The 23,082-nt window shown below is 39.2% G+C and overlaps 1 protein-coding gene across 1 annotated transcript in view; it reads right to left on the bottom strand.

Moving 5' to 3' along the window:
- LOC126188899 (ER degradation-enhancing alpha-mannosidase-like protein 3) overlaps positions 1-23,082 on the bottom strand; it is a 227,815-nt gene that overhangs the window by 11,839 nt on the left and 192,894 nt on the right. The window contains exon 18 of the mRNA XM_049930585.1: positions 5,443-5,576. Coding sequence (XP_049786542.1) covers positions 5,443-5,576 — 134 coding nt within the window. The remainder of the gene's footprint in view (positions 1-5,442; positions 5,577-23,082) is intronic.

The raw sequence follows: 23,082 nt of genomic DNA on the forward strand, positions 1-23,082 counted from the left end.
TAGGCGCAACCACAACGGAGTGGTATCTGTTGAGAGGCCAGACAAACATGTGGTTCCTGAAGAGGGGCAGCAGCCTTTTCAGTGGTTGCAGGGGCAACAGTCTGGATGATTGACTGATCTGGCCTTGTAACACTAACCAAAACGGCCTTCCTGTGCTGTTACTGCGAATGGCTGAAAGAAGGGGAAACTACAGCCATAATTTTTCCCGAGGGCATTCAGCTTTACTGTATGATTAAATGATGATGGCATCCTCTTGGTTAAAATATTCCAGAGGTAAAATAGTCCCCCATTTGGATCTCCAGGTGGGGACTACTCAAGAGGAAGTCATTATCAGGAGAAAGAAAACTGGCGTTCTACGGATCAGAGTGTGGAATGTCAGATCCGTTAATTGGACAGGTAGGTTAGAAAATTTAAAAAGTGAAATGGATAGGTTAAAGTTAGATATAGTGGGAATTAGTGAAGTTCGGTGGCAGGAGGAACAAGACTTTTGGTCAGGTGAATACAGGGTTATAAACAGAACTAAATAGAAACCTAGTCCCAACAGGGAATCATATAGCGCTCTTAGAAAAAAGTGTTCCAAGACTGTTACCTGAAATGCTCCTCCATGATACTGACAAGAGAGAGATTGACTTAATAATTAAATCACTAAAGACCAAGAACTCTCATGGATATGATGGGGTATCTAGCAGAATACTGAAGTATTGTTCTGTGTATGTTAGCCCAGCACTTAGCCATATCTGTAACTTTTCCTTTAGGAGTGGTCGGTTTCCTGACCGATTAAAGTACTCTGTAGTGAAGCCACTTTATAAAAAGGGAGACAAGGATAATGTTGACAACTTTAGACCTATTTCTATGCCGTTGGTGTTTGCTAAAGTTATCGAGAAGGTTGTATATACAAGGTTACTGGAGCATTTAAATACATATAATTTGCTGTCAAATGTACAGTTTGGGTTTAGAAATGGTTTAACAACTGAAAATGCTATATTCTCTTTTCTCTGTGAGGTTTTGGATGGATTAAATAAAAGGTTGCAAACGCTAGGTGTTTTCTTTGATTTAACGAAGGCTTTTGACTGTGTTGACCACAAAATATTACTGCAGAAGTTGGACCATTATGGAGTAAGGGGAGTAACTTACAATTGGTTCGCCTCTTACTTTAAGAACAGAAAGCAGAAGGAATTTTCTCCGCAATACTGAGAGTGGTAGTGATGTTCAGACGCAATGGGGCACTGTTAAGTGGGGCGTTATGATATGCCTTCTAGTATTACATGTGCTTCAAAAATATTTCTGTTTGCTGATGACACCAGCTTGGTAGTGAATGATCTTGTGTGTAATATTGAAACAGTATCAAATAATGTAGTTCATGAAATAAGTTCGTGGCTTGTGGAAAACAATTTGATGCTAAATCACAGTAAGACTCAGTTTTTACAGTTTCTAACTCACAATTCAACAAGAACCGATATTCTGATCAGACAGAATAGGTATATTATAAGCGAGACGGAACAGTTCAAGTTCCTAGGCGTTCGGATAGATAGTAAGCTGTTGTGGAAAGCCCACGTCCAGGATCTTGTTCAGAAACTAAATGCTGCTTTATTTACCATTAGAACAATATCTGAAATAAGTGACAGTTCAACATGAAAAGTAGTCTACTTCACATATTTTCATACACTTATGTCGTATGGTATTATTTTTTGGGTAATTCTTCTGATTCAAAAAGGGTATTTTTGGCTCAAAAATGGGCTGTTCGAGCTATATGTGGTGTAAGTTCGAGAACCTCTTGTCGACCCCTATTCAATAGTCTGGGAATTCTGACATTGCCCTCACAGTATATATTTTCTTTCATGTCGTTTGTTGTTAGCAATATTAGTCTATTCCCAAGAGTTAGCAGCTTTCACTCAGTTAATACTAGGCAGAAATCAAATCCGCATGTGGAATGCACTTCCTTGACTCCTGTGCAGAAAGGAGTGCAGTATTCTGTTGGATCCATTTTCAATAAACTACCACAAGAACTCAAAAATCTTAGCAGTAGCCCAAACTCTTTTAAGTCTACACTGAAGAGTTTCCTCATGGCTCACTCCTCCTATTCTGTCGAGGAGCTCCTGGAAGAGCTAAAAAATTTAGCAAATTCCAGTATTACATTGTTGATTTTCTTTATTTAAACTTAAGACTTATCGCCTAATATGTTTTTTATATTTCATTTTATCTGTTTCTACTTTCATGTTATAATTTCATGTATTGACTCGTTCCATGACCATGGAGATTTCTCCTTAATTTGGTCCCACAGAACAATAAATAAATAAATAAATAAATAAAAATAAATAAATACAAAATCAAATAGGGGTAATGCAGGAGTAGGTTTAATAATGAATAAAAAAATAGGAGTGTGGGTAAGCTACTACAAACAGCATAGTGAATGCATTATTGTGGCCAAGATAGACACGAAGCCCACGCCTACTACAGTAGTACAAGTTTATATGCCAACTAGCTCTGCAGATGGTGAAGAAATTGAAGAAATGTATGATGGGATAAAAGAAAATATTCAGGTAGTGAAGGGAGGCGAAAATTTAATAGTCATGGGTGACTGGAATTCAACAGTAGGAAAAGGAAGAGAAGGAAACGTAGTAGGAGAATATGGATTAGGGCTAAGAAATGAAAGAGGAAGCCGCCTGGTAGAATTTTGCACAGAGCACAAATTAATCATAGCTAACACTTGGTTCAAGAATCATGAAAGAAGGTTGTATACATGGAAGAACCCTGGAGATACTAGAAGGTTTCAGATAGATTATATAATGGTAAGACAGAGATTTAGGAACCAGGTTTTAAAATGTAAGACATTTCCAGGGGCAGATGTGGACTCTGACCACAATCTATTGGTTACGAACTGTATATTAAAACTGAAGAAACTGCAAAAAGGTGGGAATTTAAGGAGATGGGACCTGGATAAACTGACTAAACCAGTGGTTGTACAGAGTTTCAGGGAGAGCATAAGGGAACAATTGACAGGAATGGGGGAAAGAAATACAGTACAAGAAGAATGGCTAGCTTTGAGGGATGAAATAGTGAAGGCGGCAGAGGATCAAGTAGGTAAAAAGACGAGGGCTAGTAGAAATCCTTGGGTAATAGAAGAGATACTGAATTTAATTGATGAAACGAGAAAATACAAAAATGCAGAAAATGAAGCAGGCAAAAAGGAATACAAATGTCTCAAAAATGAGATTGGCAGGAAATGCAAAATGGCTAAGCAGGGATGGCTAGAGGACAAATGTAAGGAAGTAGAGGCTTATCCCACGAGGGGTACGGTAGATACTGCCTACAGGAAAATTAAAGAGACCTTTGGAGAAAAGAGAACCACTTGCATGAATATCTAGAGCTCAGATGGAAACCCAGTTCTAAGCAAAGAAGGGAAAGCAGAAAGGTGGAAGGAGTATATAGAGAGTCTATACAGGGGCGATGTACTTGAAGACAATATTATGGAAATGGAAGAGGATGTAGATGAAGATGAAATGAGAGATATGATACTGCGTGAAGAGTTTGACACAGCACTCAAAGACCTGAGTCGAAACAAGGACCCGGGAGGGTACAACATTCCATTAGAACTACCGACGGCCTTGGGAGAGCCATTACTGACAAAACTCTACCATCTGGTGAGCAAGATGTATGAGACAGCTGAAATACCCTTAGACTTCAAGAAGATTATAATAATTCCAATCCCAAAGAAAGCAGGTGTTGACAGATGTGAAAATTACCGAACTATCAGTTTAATAAGTCACAGTTGCTAAATACTAATGCGAATTTTTTACAGATGAATGGAAAAACTGGTAGATGTCGACCTCGGGGAAGATCAGTTTGGATTGCACAGAAATGTTGGAACATGTGAGGCAATACTGACCTTACGACTTATCTTAGAAGAAAGATTAAGGAAAGGCAAACCTACGTTTCTAGCATTTGTTGACTTAGAGAAAGCTTTTGATAATGTTGACTGGAATACTCTCTTTCAAATTCTAAAGGTGGCAGGGGTAAAATACAGGGAACAAAAGGCTATTTACAATTCATACAGAAACCAGATGGCAGTTATAAGAGTCGAGGGGCACGAAAGGGAAGCAGTGGTTGGGAAGGGAGTGAGACAGGGTTGTAGCCTCTCCGCGGTACTATTCAATCTGTATATTAAGCAAGCAGTAAAGGAAACAAAAGAAAAGTTTGGAGTAGGCATTAAAATCCATGGAGAAGAAATAAAAACTTTGAGGTTCGCCGATGACATTGTAATTCTGTCAGAGACAGCACAAAAGCAAAACGAGGATAATGGAATGTAGTCAAATGAAGTCGGGTGATGCTGAGGGAATTGGATTAGGAAATGAGACACTTAAAGCAGTAAAGGAGTTTTGCTATTTGGGGAGCAAAATAACTGATGATAGTTGAAGTAGGGAGGATATAAAATGTAGGCTGGCAATGGCAAGGAAAGCGTTTCTGAAGAAGAGAAATTTGTTAACATCGAGTATTGATTTAAGTGTCAGGAAGAAGTTTCTGAGAGTATTTGTATGGTGTGTAGCCGTATGGAAATGAAATATGGACGATAAACAGTTTATACAAGAAGAGAATAGAAGCTTTCGAAACGTGGTGCTACAGAAGAATGCTGAAGATTAGATGGGTAGATCACATAACTTGTGAGGAGGTATTGAATAGTATTGGGGAGAAGAGGAGTTTGTGGCACAACTTGACTAGAAGAAGGGATCGGTTGGTCAGACATGTTTTGAGGCATCAAGGGATCACCAATTTAGTACTGGAGGGCAGCATGGAGGGTAAAAATCATATAGGGAGACCCAAGAGATGAATACACTAAGCAGATTCAGAAGGATGTAGGCTGTAGTAGGTACTTGGAGATGAAGAAGCTTGCACAGGATAGAGTAGCATTGAGAGCTGCATCAAACCAGTCTCAGCACTGAAGACCGCCACCACAACAACAACAACAACAACAACAACCACAAGAATTTAAAAATCTTAGCAGTAATCCACGCACTTTCAAATCAAGACTGAAGTTTCCTTGTGAGTCACTCCTTCTGTTCTGTCATGGAGTTCCTTGAAAAATTAATCCGATTCTGGTGTTATACTGTTGACTGTATTTACATAAACATATGGCTTGTCTTTTTTTTGGGTTCATAAAGATTTTATTTTATCTATTATTAATTTTATGTTGTAATTTCATGTACTGACACATTCCACACCCTTGGAGATTTGCTCCTCAATTTGGTCTTATGGAACTTGATGTGTAAAATAAAAAAAATACATAGGAAATAAACCAGTTTTCATTGCAAAAATTACAAATGGGTGAAGGTATACCATTCACGTGCACTTTTCCATATTAATAGGTCTTTCTCCTATAGTAATATCTGAGTTAATAAGAAGATAACAGTTTGTGAACAACAGGGAAAAGTACTTCAGATAAATTACCTCTTGAAGCTTCTCTTGTTCTTCTAGATACTCATGTACGGACTCCTTTAATTTTCGAAGTGTGGCTTCCACAGTATCTTTATTCTTGTAGAAATTGTCCTGACCCTCTTTCCTGGGCTGATCTGTCTTCTTGCCTGTCAAATCAGGTGGGTGTTGCACATGAAAAAAGAAGTTCATAGCACATTTTTGTTTTAGCTGTTAATATGTACTCAATGAAACTACTGACTTATCAAATATAGGAAAGAAGGCATCCAAAACCTGATCATTTAATGCAACTGCTGATAAATCACAAAGCTGAAATATACTGTCAATCACTATTAGTAAACACAAATGTTTCACACAACAAAACACGTAGCTTAGATGTAAATTAATTCGACAGTGGAGAGAAATCTTGAGATACACAGCAAGCCTGTTGTCAGAATTTTGTACACATGATACAGAAAAAGTTAACCATAACTAATTTATGGTTACAGCAGTCACTGTGAATACATCGTCAACACAATCAGAGTAGATAATAATATGAACTGACATACTACATTGCTTCTGCATATGCTTATGACTACATGATAAACACAAAATAAATTATAGTGTTAAGTGGTGCAATACATAATTAACAATATTTGGTAAATGAGGTTTACTTGTTATGATGTTCCAGAAATTCAGTAACAGAGTACAAGCAGCGGTCCAACAAGAATTGTTTAATTTTGGTACACATTTTAAGTAAGAAGGCATGTGGTTATGTAACATAGCCCCACTATGATACACTCCTCTTTTGCGTAAGTTTGTACTTCCTATGTTTATCTGTAGGTTCAGCTTCTGCATAGTTTCATAAGTGTGTGGATCATAGTTATGTTTGAAGAGGTTGTGTGATATAATCAGACTTTTAAAAAGAGATCTACAGCAATGCTCATTTGTAAAAATTAGTATGTATATAGTGACAGTACATTCAGACTTTTAGAAAAAGGATATACAGGAATCCCTACATTTGGTTTTCTTTAACCTCTGGTATGTTTTTCTTAAAATTGTGGAAGTCCCCCTAACAATTATTCTGTACATGGTATCTTGTCACCACCAATGAACAGCTTGTATTCCGAGTGAGACTCCTAACAGCATATGAAAGTGTATTCAGTTTTTTATTTAGAGTCTTAAGGTACGTCTCCCACTTCAATATCTTCTGAATATGTATGCCTAAAAGTTTTACAATACCGTGGTCACAGTTGCCTAAGACTGCAGTCGCATGTGTGAGAGTTGTGTTTGCACGTGTATATGTGTGTGTTTGCCATCTAATTCTGACAAAGGCCTTACTGGCCAAAAGCTGTTTTTTGTGATACTCTTTTTGTTGTGCCTATCGGCGACTTAGCATCTTCACTATATGGTGAATAGCAACTTTCCTTTCCACAGTACTGTTACATTCCATCCTGGATTTTCCATTGTTTGATTTTTACCTAAAAGTTTTGTATGACTGACATTTGAGACATTAGTTTCTTCAATAGTGAAAACAGGGATAGAGCTTATTGATCTTGAACCACATTGCTAGGCTATGCATAACCAATGCTGCAGTTTCCTGCAGGTTTTCCTCACTGTGTAATTTAATTTGAGTATTCACATCACCTGCAAAGAGAGAACTGCAGTTCCATTATGTATTTTATCAGCCAAGTCATTTACATACAGCAGAAATAAGACAGGTCCAAAACAGACCCTTGTGGGACTCCATACTTGATTTTTCACTCATTACTGCAAAAACTGGAATGTTTGTCTTTCACTGTCTTTTTATTTTATTTGTGTATTCTGTTGGTGATTATTGATGTGTGATTGGATCCACCCTTCAGACTTGCCTCTAATTCCACAACTACTTAACTTACGCAAAAGAATGTCATAATTAACAACAATAAACGCTTTGCTAAGGTAATTAATATTCCAGATACAGGTTTCTTATCATCCACTGCTTATAGTATTAAAAAAAAAAAAAAACATTGCTGCAATGTTCGAGTTTCTAGCTCTGAACTCATGTTGTGAGACATTTATGAGCATTTCTTTATCTAAGAAGGCTGTTAAATCCTCTAAGGAATGTTTTTTTTCTATAATTTTGCTAAAACCTGAAAAAATTGAAAGTGACCTATAATTTGCAATTTCACATTTTGCACCCTTCTTATGCAGAGGTGTTACTTTTGCAGTTTTTAAACTATTTGGAAATACATCACACTCTAGCTTTAATGATGGCATCTGGTATCTCATCGGCACACAGTGAATATTTATTAGGCAATCTTTTAATAATTGTTGACAATTCCTCAGGTGTTGCTGGATACATGAATAACGTATCTGCATGAATTTTTGATCGTTCCTGGAATTACCCATTATTTTGTCATTTTATATTTTTTTTGCTTTTGAAAGAACCTGTCTTAGTATTCCTGTATATCTTTCGCAATAGATAATAAAATCAGACGTAGTATTTTGCTAGGATTACTCATACAAACTGCTTTTTTTAAAAGAGAGTTAAATGTTGTTTTCTTCAGAAAAGCTACTTAAAAAAAATGTTGAAATTCCATACAGTGTGTGTTTTGAGTTTCCTTCAACATTCATGGTAAGAACGTGAGCACAGCAATCATTAAAATCCATGCTTACTACTTGCATGTTACAGGCATATATGCATTTATTTTTCAAAATCTGCTCAATGACAGACGCAGAGGTTGGTGTTTTTAATGTTTGTTAACAGCTGAGTTTATGCTGAATGACTGTATTAAATTTATAAAATCCTCTTTGAATTTATTGGATTTTGAGAAATCAATATTCAAGACACAACATATATTATCAATTTTTCTTGGGAGAGCGAATTTCTTCCACAACTTCCTTCCACAACTTCCTCCATGTGAGTATAAAATATACATAGACAATAGTTTCCCAAATACATTAGTGCACTGCAATCCAAATGATAATGCCACTATTATACTTACAATTTTTATCTTCAATAACTAGTCAGCTTTTGTTGTTTTGGACTCTTGTAATGGATGTAATCAAGGTAAAATAATGATTACTATAAATGGATCTTACTATTTCAGCTAGACACACTACCATTTTAAAAACAATTCTTTTCAGTTGTCCTGCAGCAGGTACAATGATATCCTGACATATTATTTCCACAGTGCTGATTACCATTATTAGTCATTTGATTTTCTTCGGTCCCAAAGTTTGACAGTTAATTCTGTCATTCCTGTAGGGCACTTATTGGTGTCTTAACAAATAATTTAGAGGTACAATTTTTGTACAGAGTTATCCGACTTCCTGCTACTGAAGCACAACAAACCACACTAAAAACAATGTGTTTCGGAGAGCTCTTTAATGCATGTATCATTGAAAGTGCATATTTTCACAATACACAAGTATAGGTATGACATCCACCAAATAAAGCATGTTAGCTTCTGAAACACTGAAATGAAGACAGTGGCTGTTCAATTTGTTGCTGTCACACAATCACACTGAACACTGGACACATGGTTTAATTAGCCAACCACAGCAAAGAATCACAACATAATACCACAATTTTCTTTGTGAGAACACACAAATGCCACAAAAAACTATCAGTGTCTAGCATGAATAAAACAAGAATGGTTAATGTCCCAAACTAGTTACTAACAGGCAAAGCCATGGTTTCACGTGCCTTCAATGGTGAGGAATGTGAAGGCACTGGTTTCCCTGAAAAGCACAGACTGTAATTGCTAGCCATGCCTGCAGCACTCTACTATTACACCACAGTTCCTACTTCTGTTGGCTGGGTAAAATTTACTGGCACCAATGAAAAAATAATGTCACATTTCTTTCAGATGATATGCTCGATGGAACATGTATTAACATAGACAACTCCTGAAATGTTGGACTTTGTCATATTGTGTCATAGTATATCTGATATCTTGCCACATTTTTTACGTATCTGGTGTATGAATGGAACAACCAGCCAGGTCTATGAAATTAACAATATGGTACACTCTCAGGTGCTGTTAACCTTCAGCATCTAGTGTGTCGTAGGACTTCCAGCATTTGCTAATGATTCCCGCTCCAGCAGAAACTTTTCTTTGATTATTCTTGTCAAGACTTTCTCAGACCGAAAGTAAAGGGGCTCAAGGATGACTTTTACCTAGCCTCAGTGAATTTCACCATACATTCACTGTCTAACTATCTGATGGCCTCTGCCACATTCCTTTTCCCAAATTTTGCCTTCTCTAGTTCAATGATGACTCCTCTTGCTCTCAACTATTGTGAATTGTTACTCACCCACTTGAAAGACACTTTACTACAGAAGGAAGACCAGTCAACGTACATGCAAACATGCCAAAATTTGCGACAAGTCTCATCATCTTCAGATAACACTTGGAGATCCACACAGCATGGGCATCAGACATTTTTCAGACCATCTTTTATGAATTACCAAACCAAGTATCAATCCATGCACTACCCTTGAATGGGGAATGAATGTCGACAATGCAATAACCTGTCTGCTCCTTGTGCCAACGGCTACAGCTGAGTCTCTCACCACAACTAGCTTTTTTGCTTTTGTATTTGCTGTCTTCACCAAACCACAACCAAACAGTTAACTTCCAACATAATCCAGGTCTCGGACTAAGCTGCAGATCAGCGTGTTACCAAAACCAGATTTTATGCTTTCACATTTGTTGGTTTCACTAACTCACAACCCAAGTGTTGTCATCCAACGTAACCAAGACCTCAGGCTATGCTGCACATCAGTCTCTCACCACAATTAGATTTGTTGCTATCACATTTGTTGCTATGACATTTGTTGGTCTCAGCAACTCACAACCAAATTGTTACCTTGCAACCTAACCTAGGCCTTAGGCTAAGCTACAGATTGATCAGTCAGTCACAACCACATTTTTCTGGTTTCACATTTGTTTGCTTCGCAACACGCAACCAATCTTTTACTTTCCAACCTGCTCCAGTCCTCAGGCTGAGCTAAGGATCAATATGTCATCAAAAGCATGCTTTTTGTGGTAATTCAAGCTGTGTGACCCAGCCTAACTACACCCTTGGGGAGGAGGGGTGGAGGGAGAGGATGGGAGGGAGGTGTAGTCAAAAACATCCTAACTACACTCCTGAGACTCACAAACTATTCAGGAAACAACAACCAAATATTTGTGACAATGAAGAATCCACATGTCAATGCTTTACTCACAGCAATTTAAGCCATTCTATTGCATCCAAGCCTCAACATACTCTTATAAATCACGACATATTCAGGAAAAACAGCCAAATACTTCTCAAAACCATGAACACAAATGTTACTGCTTCAAGCTTTCCTGCCAGATGTGTTGTAAATAGTCTTCATGGGTTTGCAGTCAGATCACGTTGTGCAAATTCCACAATATTTCCTCGGAGCAACTGTCCGACATCTTCAGGTGGTTCAACCGTGCTGGTGGCTAGGTACCTAGCCACCAGAAAGACTGAACCACCTGAAGATGTCAGACAGTTGCTCTGAGGAAATATTGTGGAATTAGCACAACGTGATGCGGCGGCAAACCCGTGAAGACTATTTACGTCAATGCTTCACTTGCAGCAATTTAAACAGTGCTCTTACAATCATGTACACAGAAAAATAAGCCCATGTTTGTGACAGTCAAAACTATGTGTGAAGGCATAGCTCTTCTTATTCCTATACTGTATGTATATTAATTAGTGTGTGCACACAATGAAAAAGTCATAATTTATTCACTGGCTAGATCATGTGATAGGCTAACAGCAGCAAACTGCAGATGACATCTTTATTATTGTTTCGGAAGCTAAGGTGCCTTTATTTAGAGGATTTGTATTCCAAAAGTATGCATTTTCAATGATACAGCACATTAATGAGCTCCCAAAAATGCGATGGTTTGTTGTGCAACAGTGGCAGAAAGCCCAATAATGGTATATAAAAATTGTATCAATTTAGAAAATAAAAATGATCAACATATTTTTCAAAAGTTAATTGATTTGCCATAAAACATACCTTCTCTCTCACATTCCTACACTAAATCCTTCTCAATGATACACAATGTAAAATTGATAATTCAATATTAGTATAAAAGTAGAGAAAAAAATTACTAAAACAGCAGAACAGAAGTTGTGGCTGGCTGATCTCTCAAACTGGAGGAGCCAGTCAACATGAATACACATTAAAATTTCCTGTTTAATATTTTAGGTATAAGGTCAGGTACAACACAGAAAAATGTCATACTAGATTCATCTCAACATTGCTTAGAAAAGAAAGCAGATCAACCAATAATCCTTTTGACATGATGGAAAAGACACTCTATTAAAATATGATGTATTGTCACCTGTGCACCCCAACCACCACCAACTAGTTAGTCCTCCTCTTTGAGAAGGAAGCCCTGTGTATATTTCAGAGTCATATCAAGAATGGTTGTGTGAAGCAGCACCAAGATCTTACAGTTGGTTTTATCAAACAACAATATTAAAGGATGCTGAATGACAGGATAATGAGTCACATTGTGCAGCCTAAATGCCTTCTTGGTTGCAGAATCCACCACTTCATTTCCACAGAATGCCATGAAACTTAGTACCTAGGACAATGACACTTCCTTTCCTGGAGAAGGGCATCCTGGGTATTCTGAACCATTTATCTGCTGGATACAAGTGCTGGTTTGTACTCAGAGCAATCAGCGAATTACAAAAGATGAGGATTTTCAGCCCTCGATCACCTCTCACTTGTGTAAAGTTTAAAATTTACTAAAGTCATTGGGAACTTGCATCCTGAGGACAAATTTGAGGAAAATGGCAGAGCAGTGAACATTTCTCCCATTTCCCATCAATCTAACTACTTTAAAATCTTGGTGTTTATTTACAATATTAAGAATTTTTATCTTAACAATGTATTCTAGAGTAAATTATGGATGGTTATGATCTGTCAAGTTTAAAATCATCATGGATCTCATCGACAACCACAATCTGTTATCTGCCGCACCTGTATCCATAATAGATTCCTAATAGCTCCAAAGTTACCCATATGTGAACAGTTACATGAAAAGAGAATGACGCTGATGATGATCAACGTTTGTATGCTTCTTTAGCCTCACAGAGATTTTTCTGTGTACATAATGAAGGCTCTCCTGACTACGCATAAAAGTTGTTAATGGGGCTTATCCTATACACCCCCCTTTAGTGAATCAGATACTATCATGATTTAGTGAATCTAGTATTTTTTAATATGATGGTCATGCTTATTCACAAATCATGCAACCATTATCTAAATGCGACCAAACAATGCCATGTAAAATTGGAGCAAGCATGAACTATCTTCTTTCAGTTCTCTCCATTCACACAGGTCATGACATTTAACACTTTAAAGAGTCTTACTTTCAGTCCCCCTGGCTGAAGCAAGCCACCGATCAAATACAAGCTCCAGCAGCTTCATGAAATCATTAAAACTTACAACTTTATCTCTTGGTCTCAACTCAAGTAAATTAAAAAGGAGCAATCAAGGTTTAAAAAAAACAACACATATAAAGTTTTGTGAGGGTAGAAATTGAACACTTTTTCTCCTTCTCTTTCTTTGAGCCTCTTAGGTATCACTGTAGCTGAGGGATGATGTAAGACGAACTGGAACAAAAATGGAGAATTCAGGTATCACTGTAGCTGAGGGATGATGTAAGACGAACTGGAACAAAAATGGAGAATTCAATCACAAATAATGAGCAGTTCACAGGGCTCCTCAATGACGATCTTTATAAGTAATGGAAATAATGTAAAATTTGGAACATTTCTCAGAGAAATTCTGTTACGAGGAGGGAACTTCTCAGATAGCATGTGCCTGACTCTACCTTTAAAAAAGCTTTCTGCTTGAAAGGACCACAAGAAAATGGGGAGTTAACCAGAAAATCCTCTTTCTTGTAATTTGCAGATGATACTGTGTCTCCAGATAGTATCACTTGGCCATTGTGAGGTAACGGGCGAAATGTGGCACCCTGAAAAATATTCTAAGTTCGAGTTGGCATGGCTGCATGGGCCGCTTGGAAAGCTGGGGCTAGTCAGCAACTGCGTGGTGCTGAACATTAGCCAGAGCAAGAGGGGTAGCCCCAGTGTGTGGCTGGGAATTCCATGTTGACGCTGTGTCGAGGACTGTGCTTTGTGTCAATGAAGGAGATTTGTATGCCAAGAGTGCCAAAGATGGCGGACTTTGTGAAACCGTAATGGCAGACATTTAACAGTTCAAGTAGAACTTAATAACAGCCAGAGGAATCATGATACCATTATTTGCACGACAATTCTGATGGTGTAATCAGATTTTCAATATCTTTATTAGTTTAAAGTTTAGTATCTGACTGCGAATTATACAAGTAACACCCAGCAACGAATTTCCAAAATCTAAACAGTTTATCCGATTTTGTTGATTGGCATGTCTTTAGAAAGCTATTAGTGTAAACCTAAATTGGTATGAATTACAGGCATGTAACCTGAATAGTACATGGGTTATTGGAGGTCAAAGTGGCCAATTACTTTTGATTGCATCACACCATAAGTACTCCACAGTTACATGAAAAAATGGCAGCAGCATGCTTATACATATATATTTATTTGTCTATGTCTTTGCTTATATCCGATCTATACTATAAATGAAGAAATTGGTCAAATATTTACTGTGCTTTAGAAAGCACAGAGGCATTGGGCTACTGTCCTACTTTTGATTCTATTCCTTTGATATATGTTTATTTAATTTGTTTGCGTATTTAATAAAGTGTGTTAGAGTATGTTTATGGTCCAGCTATAGGAATATGTAAATCCAGTATTTTGTATGGGTTTCAATATGTTTGCGAGTGTGTGTTGGCTTGGAGACATGGCGGGAGCACTTGTTACTACAGTAGGCGACTACCGAAGTCAATGGAGAGACGGTATGGAAGTGGGGGACGAGCATCGGGTCACACAGGACACGAGGTGGTGCTGGATGCAAGGCACGATGGACAATTGCAGGAAATACTAGGAGAGTGTTGAGCAGTTTGCGCATGGTCATGGGAGATAGAAATATTTCGCAGTATCGACTTGTGCACTTCTGAGATTTCCGTCGTTCTGCAGTGAAGACGTAGTATGCGTTTAGAAGTGAATATCTCGCAAGCTATGTTGTTGCTCATTACTAATTACCTGACGTAGGAATCTATTGTTTTCCTGTAATTCAACTTATATTTTATTTAATTGTTGGACCATTGACACCAATAAGTATTTTACAGTAATAAATGGCATTCTTAAAGGTACTTCTGCTATCATACTAATCATGTAAAGTCATTAAAATAGTACCTGCAGATTTTATTTAATTGCAATCTTTGATTTATAAATTTCTATGTTACATTCAAAATTCGCAATTGCTGAGTGATAGGAACCTTCAGCCATTTGATTATTGATATTGTATACTGTAGACTCAGCAGTATTTGGCTTGCAATGCAGCAACTACATATCCCAGCCCCTAGACAACAAAACCAGCCAAACCTTTTAACATTTCAGCTCTGAGTCTGTGGGTACGTAGTTGTGGGCCACCATTAATTTTTTTTGAAAGCCCACACCATTCAGTATCAAAGAAGTAATTTACCAGGTGCTTCTTAGACAGGAGTATCTCGCATATGGCTGCCTTCAGTAGGGTTAATCTGATAAGAGTAGAATGATACTTTCTAAACCCACATTGGAAATTACTTATGAGGCCTCTAAATTCTAGCACCTAGCTGAGATGGGAGTTGATCACTCAATCTATAATTTTTGCAGCAAGGCTAGTGTGGGAAATACTATGAGAGTACTGGGATGTATGTGGTCATATTTTGACTGAAGAAGTGAACCCACCATCATTTCTCTCCATAAAAATTAACTCCACTTATCATTGAAAAAAAAAAGAGTAGATATCTTTCAAATTTTGGTTAAAATCTAGTCAAGAAGAAGCCTCACAAGCTAGTTATCATGGTATCCAGTTCCTCTTTTGAGAAAAGGAGGTTTTACATCTTTTTATTTTTTACAGAAATGAAAATTATTTCTCCTATTCTCCTGGTTTCTCAGCATGTTTAGAAACCCAAAGTCAAATTCAAAGAAAACAGTGGATATTGGAGGTACTGTTCCATTGTTTCATGTAGAATAAATACATCAGCAACAGGATGGATCATACTACAGTCAGGTCAACTGTCAAGTGCAACAGAGCTGCGACAACACTAAGGCTTTGCCTTAGAGATATTTACACAATTGTGTTACAGGATTTTTTTAAAAATTGTTTTAGAGGTAAGTGCACAAGGCAACTGAGCCCAGCCTGTTACAACTGTCTTGACTGTAGTTATGTGGTCCATCCAAACATGACACTGTCTTAGTGTTCCAAGTACAGCCCACTGTCTATACATCATCCACTTTGCTTACTGAGCACCTTTTATGATGGTTTCCTGTTGGTTCTGCTTTTTGTATAAGATGGACATAAACTGGAAAGTGGCCATGGGAGGGAAGATCATCTACACACTTCTGACTGTGCAGAATTTGTAAGGTTAGGAGAATAATCTTTGGTATCAGTGGTGCAGAATGACTCTGCCTTTGTGCTAAAATGCATATTAAAGATGTATATATTCACCTAGTGTAAGATTCCTCTACAACTTGATCCCTGGGGCATGTGAAACTACAGCCCCATACAGCTCTACCTTTGTTGAAAGGAGAAACGTTTGGTGAGTTGGACGATCATGTCTATGAGTGGCTCACTGTCATGTGGTGCTTGTGGTGGTTGAGATGCCAAATACTTGGAGCAATCTGTTACCTGAAGTGATGTGTGTTACAGGTACCTGTTACTGCACTACTCCACAGGAATACTCACAATATGTCATCCTTTGTGTGAAGCTGCCAGCTCTTAGCAAGTGGGTGTTGTAAGGCTTAAAATGTCTCTCTTGGACATATATTAACAAATTTTGATCATTTCAGGAGTGTAATCTCCTACAAATAAGGTTTGAACCTATTCAGTTTCTGCTATAGTATGCCTTTCCAGGAAGCCCTGAAGCACCGTTATCTGACTGGGTTGGCACTCAACATGTTTTTTCATATACACACGAAGATATTAGTACAATGGATACAGTAAAAGGTACCTGACAATATTTTGTGAGCCAACAGAGCATGAAGTTCTGCAGAAATTGGCTGGCTGAACTTTCCTTAAGACTATGCAGGAATTCTTTCAGAGACAAATATTTTTGGCAAAAATGTGTGTATTTTAGAATGGGAAAAGAAGATAACACAACACAACAGCAACAAAAGCTGCTAGCAAATTATTTCATTGGCTCGGCAAAAAATCTGAGTTGTTTAATCAATTGTAAGGACTAGTCAACAGCAAAGTTTGCAAAATACTTGGAGATAAGCATACTTTTAGCTATTAGGCACGATGTCAGGCACTTCAACTACCGCTCAGAGACCACTGATATTTTGTTCAGGGTGAACACACTATCAGTTAGCCATAGCCAGCTGACACCAGCCCAGATGTAGCTAAGGCTGCAGCCCTGAAAACAGTAGCTGACACCTTCATGCACACTCGACACCACCTGGATGCTGCCTAGCAACCCTTGTGCACAGACACTTGGCATCAAACACACTGCCAGTTCACTGTAACACATTGTCTGGTAACTACAAGCATTTAAGCACAGACATAAAAGTCTTCCTATTAAAGTTCTGTCTGTCTGTTGTTCTGTAATGACTAAAACCAACAAAGGTGACTGTGAGAAAATTATTAACACAGTGGGCATGTTATTGTTTTATTTTTTAGCTGCAGTGTTTGAAGGGAATATATTGTTCCAGAAAAAGTTTATTAAAGGATAGTTGTAGTCAATGTTGCCATGGTCCAAAACATATATAAAACATGTATATTACTTAAATCAATTGTAATGTACTCTATTTACATTCCTGCCACTGGTGCACATAATACTTACACATACTTACACTCGCGCGCGCGCACACACACACACACACACACACACACACACACACACACACACACACACACACATATCCATCCGCACCTACACAGACACAAGCAGACATTGACAAATGTCTGCTTGTGTCTGTGTATGTGCAGATGGATATGTGAGTGTGTGCGCAAGTGTATACCTGTCCTTTTATCCCCTAAGGTAAGTCTTTCTGCTCCCGGGATTGGAATGACTCCTTACCCTCTCCCTTAAAATCCACATCCTTTCGTCTTTCCCTCTCCTTCCCTCTTTCCTGATGAAGCAACCATTGGTTGCGAAAGCTTGAATTTTGTGTGTATGTTTGTGTTTGTTTGTGTGTCTATCAACCTGCCAGTGCTTTCGTTTGGTAAGTCACATCATCTTTGTTTTTATATATATGCTATGTATGAAAAATTATATTTAATATGTTACGTTCTAGATACATATAAATAAATAAATTGTGTTCTGTTTTTGTCAATATATATATTTCTCTTATCTCCATTCTTGTGTCCTTTTCAACATATAGTGAAGATATTGAATTGCAGAAAGGTGCAACAAAAAGACTGTCACACAAGTAAGCTTTTGGCCAAATAGTTCTCTTTTTTAATTAGACAACATACACATGCACACTCATGCAAATGCAACCCACAAACACATGACCAATGTCTCTGGCTGCTAAGGCTAGACTGCGAGCAGCTGCACATGATGGAAGAAGCAGTCTGGGTGATGGGAGTAAGGGGGAGGCTGGGGCAGGGTGAGGTGCAGGGGCGGGGGTGGAGATAGCATGGTAGGGGTGGGGGATGGTAAAGTGTTGCTTTGAGAGCATATAGGAATGAAGTAAAGAGAGGGTAGGGCAACCAGGTGTGGTCAGGAGGTTTAGATGGAGGGCAGGGGGAGGGGGGCAGCAGTTAAAGAGAGAAGTAAAAAGATTGTGGGTGCGTCGGTGGAATACAGAGCTGCGCAGTGCTGGAATTGGAACAGGAAAGGGAATAGGTGGGTGACAGACAATGACTAACAAAGGCTGAAGCCAGGAGTGTTACAGGGACATAGTATATATTTCAGGGAAGGCTCCCAGATAGGCTAGTGTTGAAAGGAAGGATTCAGATAGCACAGACTGTGAAGCAGTCAATAAAATTAAGAATGTTGCATTGGGCAGTGGCGTTAGCAACTGGGTGGTCCAGTTGTTTCTTGGTCACAGTTTATAGGTGGTCTTTCATGCAGACAGACAGTTTGTTGGTGGCATGCCCACATAGAACACAGCACATTAGTTGCAGCTTAACTTGGGGATCACATGACTGGTTTTACATGTAACCCTGCCCTTCAACGGGATAGGTGATGCTTGTGACCAGTCTGGAGTGGGTGGTGGTGATGGGAGGATGTATGCCATAGATCTTGCATCAAGGTCTATTACAGGGATATAAGCCATGAGGCAAGGGGTTGGGAGCAGCAGTCGGTAGGGATGGATGAGGATATTGTGTAGGTTTGGTGGGTGGCAGAATACCACTATGGGAGAAGTGGGAAGGATAGTGGGTAGGACATTCTTCATTTCAGGGCACAACAAGAGGTAGTCAAAACCCTAGCGGAGAATGTGATTCAGTTGCTCCAGTTCTGAGTGGTACTGAGACATGAAGGGAATGCTCCTCTGTGGCTGGAAAGTGGAACTTTGGAAGGTGTGGGGTGTGTGTGTGTGTGGGGGGGGGGGGGGGGGGTTGACTGGAGAGACAAGACATGGGAGATCTGTTTCTGTACAAGGTTGGGAGGTTAATTGTGGTCTGTGAAGGCCTCAGTGAGGCCCTTGGTATATTTAGAGGAGGACTGCTCTTCACTACAGGTGTGATGGCCATGGGCAACTAGGCTGTATGGAAGAGACTTCTTGATATTGAATGGGTGGCAGCTGACCTCAACATTCATTAGTCACTATCCTTCACCACATATCCCCTTCCCCATTCCCATTCAGGCATTACACAGCCCTCTATTCCACCAATACACCCATGGTCTTTTTACTGCTCTCCTTTTCCACTGGCCTCCCCCTCCACAATTCACACCTACAGCAAGGTGGAAGAGAAGGAAGCAAATGTTTAAAATAGCCTAGTTTTGTTGACATTTGTTGGGAGAACAACACAGAGACTGGAGTTGTCATTTTTTCCTCTGAAGTTTGTGCCACCCTCATGATCTGGGTAATGAAGCCATTATTTCAAAATTCTACAACATATAAAAGTACATAACAAAGTGCAACAAGCTTGTAGGAAGCTATGGATGTGGGGAATGTTATGCACCAATATTATCCATGTTTTACCATACATTAAATTTCAAAAAGAGAGGAAGTCAAAATACATGTTCAGTAGGACTCTCCATTGTGCTATATCTTCCCACTGCAATCACATATCTTCAATTTTGTAAGGGACCTGTGCACTCTTCTAGGCCCTGAAGTATGGGGGGCATATTACCTGTTACCTCTACAGCCTAGTGATGGTATAACTTTTGAAAAATGGTACACACTATTCAGTGTTATAAGAAACTTAGTAGAGATGAATATAACACACGAGGGTCATTCAACAAATAATGCCCCAAATTTTTAGTACCTCCATTAATACATCTTAGAAAATATCTTTCAGGCGCTTCAAATTTAATGTTTGCACATGTGCAAAGCTTCCAACAATTCTGACAGATGACAGCCACTGCGAACCATCAAAATGGCACCTTTGCATGACACTTGTTACAAGCAATATGATTTAATGGAACTTTTGGTGTAAGAAAAAGAAACAAAGTTGAACATCCATAAACATTTGTCTGCAGTGTATAGTACTGATGCAAATAATAGGAAAACTGTTGGGCAATGGGTAAAGGGGGAGAAAGCATCACGAAGTGCAGAAACGGAGCTCCATGATTGGAAACGTTTAGTATGTCCTGCCACAGCCACTGCTCCTGGCATGCTGAATCATGTGGAAGCCAGAATTCGCACAGGCTGGTGTGTAACAACTCGACAGTTGGCTCTACAGCTAAAGATGAGCATTGGAAGTGCATGAGCAATGACTGAGACTCTTCGATGTTCCAAGATATGTTCGAGAGGGGTTCCACAAATGCTCACAACAGACCACAACATTCAAAGAAAGCCATTTCATGTGAACTGTTGGAGGAGTTTAAGACCAATTGAGAGATACTTCTGTTATGTATCATTACAGATGACGAAAGTTGGTTGCATAACTTTGATTCACAGGAGTGGCACCACTTGAATAGGAGGGGAGGGGAGGGGAGGGGAGGGGAGGGGATGGGATGGAGGGAGAAGGGTGGGAATAGGGGGAAGGGGGAGGGTAGGGAAGAGGGGGGAGGGGAAGGGGGAGAGCATAGGGGGGAGTGCAAAGGAGGGGAGGGAAGAGGGGGAGGGGGAGAGGAGGGCAAAGGAGGGGAGGGGAGTCAAAGTCATGATGACAGTCTTTTGGGATAATGATGGTAGTGTCATTCTCCTGAATGTGTTGCCGAAAGGATCAACCATTAATTCAGAGGTGTTGTGAAGATTCTGAACAAACTCAAGAACTATTTATGACATATATTGTTTGATAAGATCCCAAAAGAAATCTTGCACCAATGCAATGATTTACAACTGCATGCAAGTCTCAGAACTCAGGAACACTTCGCCAAATTGGACTGGACATTACTGCCTCATCAACCTCATGGTCCAAACCTGATGCCCTCTGTCTTCCATCTGGTGGCCACTTGTGATTCTTTATGTGGGGCACATACAGAAGGTGATGAGAGTATAATTCATGCTGTGAAACCACAGCTATAAGCACAGGATAAGAGCTTTTACCAACAAGGAATACATGCTCCTACGGAATACTAGCTTAAGGTCCAAGAACATGATAGAGAATACATAGAAAAATAGTACATGTAAAAGAAATGTTCTATCTGATGTTTCCCTGGTGTATTTCTAATGTGTAGAACTGTTAGGGATCCTTCTGGGTCACACTGTAAGTTCTTGACGATATTGTGGCAAACAGACTGATTGCTGACTTCAGGTAGTACCTGATGAGTGCTGCTCCACTCTTGTCAGCATCCTGTATAAATTGGCTGTTACACCCTCCATCACTCTGCTCCTGTTGCTACCTGTACAGCTGCCACGGTGGTGGTGGTGGTGGTGGTGGGGGAGTGTTAGCGGCACACCGTCTATGAACTGGGATCTCCAGTTTCTGCGCTTCTGCTCCCAGGTCCAAACCTCACTATGTGGGAATGCTTTTCTTTGTCTAGTCCCAGTTAAGGGTTCCCTGTGAACAAGTATGCGTAAAATACCTTCATGCTGGAAGTTGTGATGACGACTGGACACATGTAGACACAATTCAGTGTGTATAGGTTTCCTGCACACTGGGTTTGTAGCTTGCCATCTGGTTTCTGTTACAGCAGGACATCAGGGAACAGAAGGGTACCATTTTGTTCCTCTTCATGGTAAATTGCGCTTTAGGATGATGCAAGCTGATGTGAAGGAGAAATTCACCTAAACCGTCCTGTCCATGTGACCAGACGATGAATGTGTGATTCAAATATCAGTAGAAACACGTTGGTTTTTGCTGGGTTTGCTCCAGGCCACCTCCTTAAAATCTTACATGAACAAAAACATGATGAACAAAACAGCACATCCCATGGTGACGTTTTCCATCTGCCTGTAATCATTTCAATCAAACAGGAAGTAAGTTAAGGTAAGCACAATCTTTAAGAGTCTCGCCAGGTTGGTTTCAAATTTCTTGCTTATCAATTCTGCAACTTATTTAATGTTCTGTGGAAATTATTGTGAATATACACATGGTGCTGCCACGGACTGTATCCTCTATTGCTGATCATGGCAAATTTGTTCATGGAAGACTTTGAGGACAGGCTCTGGAGCGAGCTCAAATAAAAGCAACTTGTCTCTACTATTACTTAGATCACACATTGATCATCTGTCCAGCTGGATGGGACAGCATAGGTAAATTTCTCCTTCACCTCAACTCACAATACCTTAAAATACAGTTTATAATGGAGGAGGAAAAGGATGGCACACTTTCGTTTCTTGATGTCCTGGCGACACAGGACCCAGGTGGAAAGCTGAGACATAGTGTGTACAGAAAACCTACACACATTTAATTGTAGATACATGTCTCCAGTAGTTCCACAACTTCCAGTGTGAAGCATTTTATGCACATTGTTCAAAGGGTGCGATCTATCTGTGACTGAGACAGTCTTCCAACTGAGATGAAGGACCTGAAGAAAAAGTTCTGAAGAAACGTGTACAGAAGCAGGCAGATAAAGTGTGCATTTAGGTAAGTTGTAAGTACACAGCAACAGGAAGATAAAGAGGAACACAAATCACCAGCGTGCATGCAATCTGCCATCAGCACCTTCAGAAAAGTCGCCAAAATCTTGGAGTGACAAAAAGTTAAATGTGTATTTCACCCATCCCCTAAGACCTTGACATCTCTAGTTTCAATAAAGGATGACCTAGCCTTTGCACAGCAGTGGTCTACAAAATTGCCTGTCACTGAGGTGAAGCATATATTGGGAAATTGTATGTATGGTAGAGGAGAGGTGCCATGAACATAAACACCACACTAAATCACGCCAGACTACCAAATATGGCTGACTAGAATAAAAAATTGGCCATACTGTACATTACAATAAAACATTCCTCCTGTTGTCACTGTGTGATTAAAGAGGCCCTTGAAATTAAATTCCA

The sequence above is a fragment of the Schistocerca cancellata genome, chromosome 5, assembly GCF_023864275.1.
Source record: "Schistocerca cancellata isolate TAMUIC-IGC-003103 chromosome 5, iqSchCanc2.1, whole genome shotgun sequence".
In the NCBI taxonomy this organism is placed as follows: Eukaryota; Metazoa; Arthropoda; class Insecta; order Orthoptera; family Acrididae; genus Schistocerca; species Schistocerca cancellata.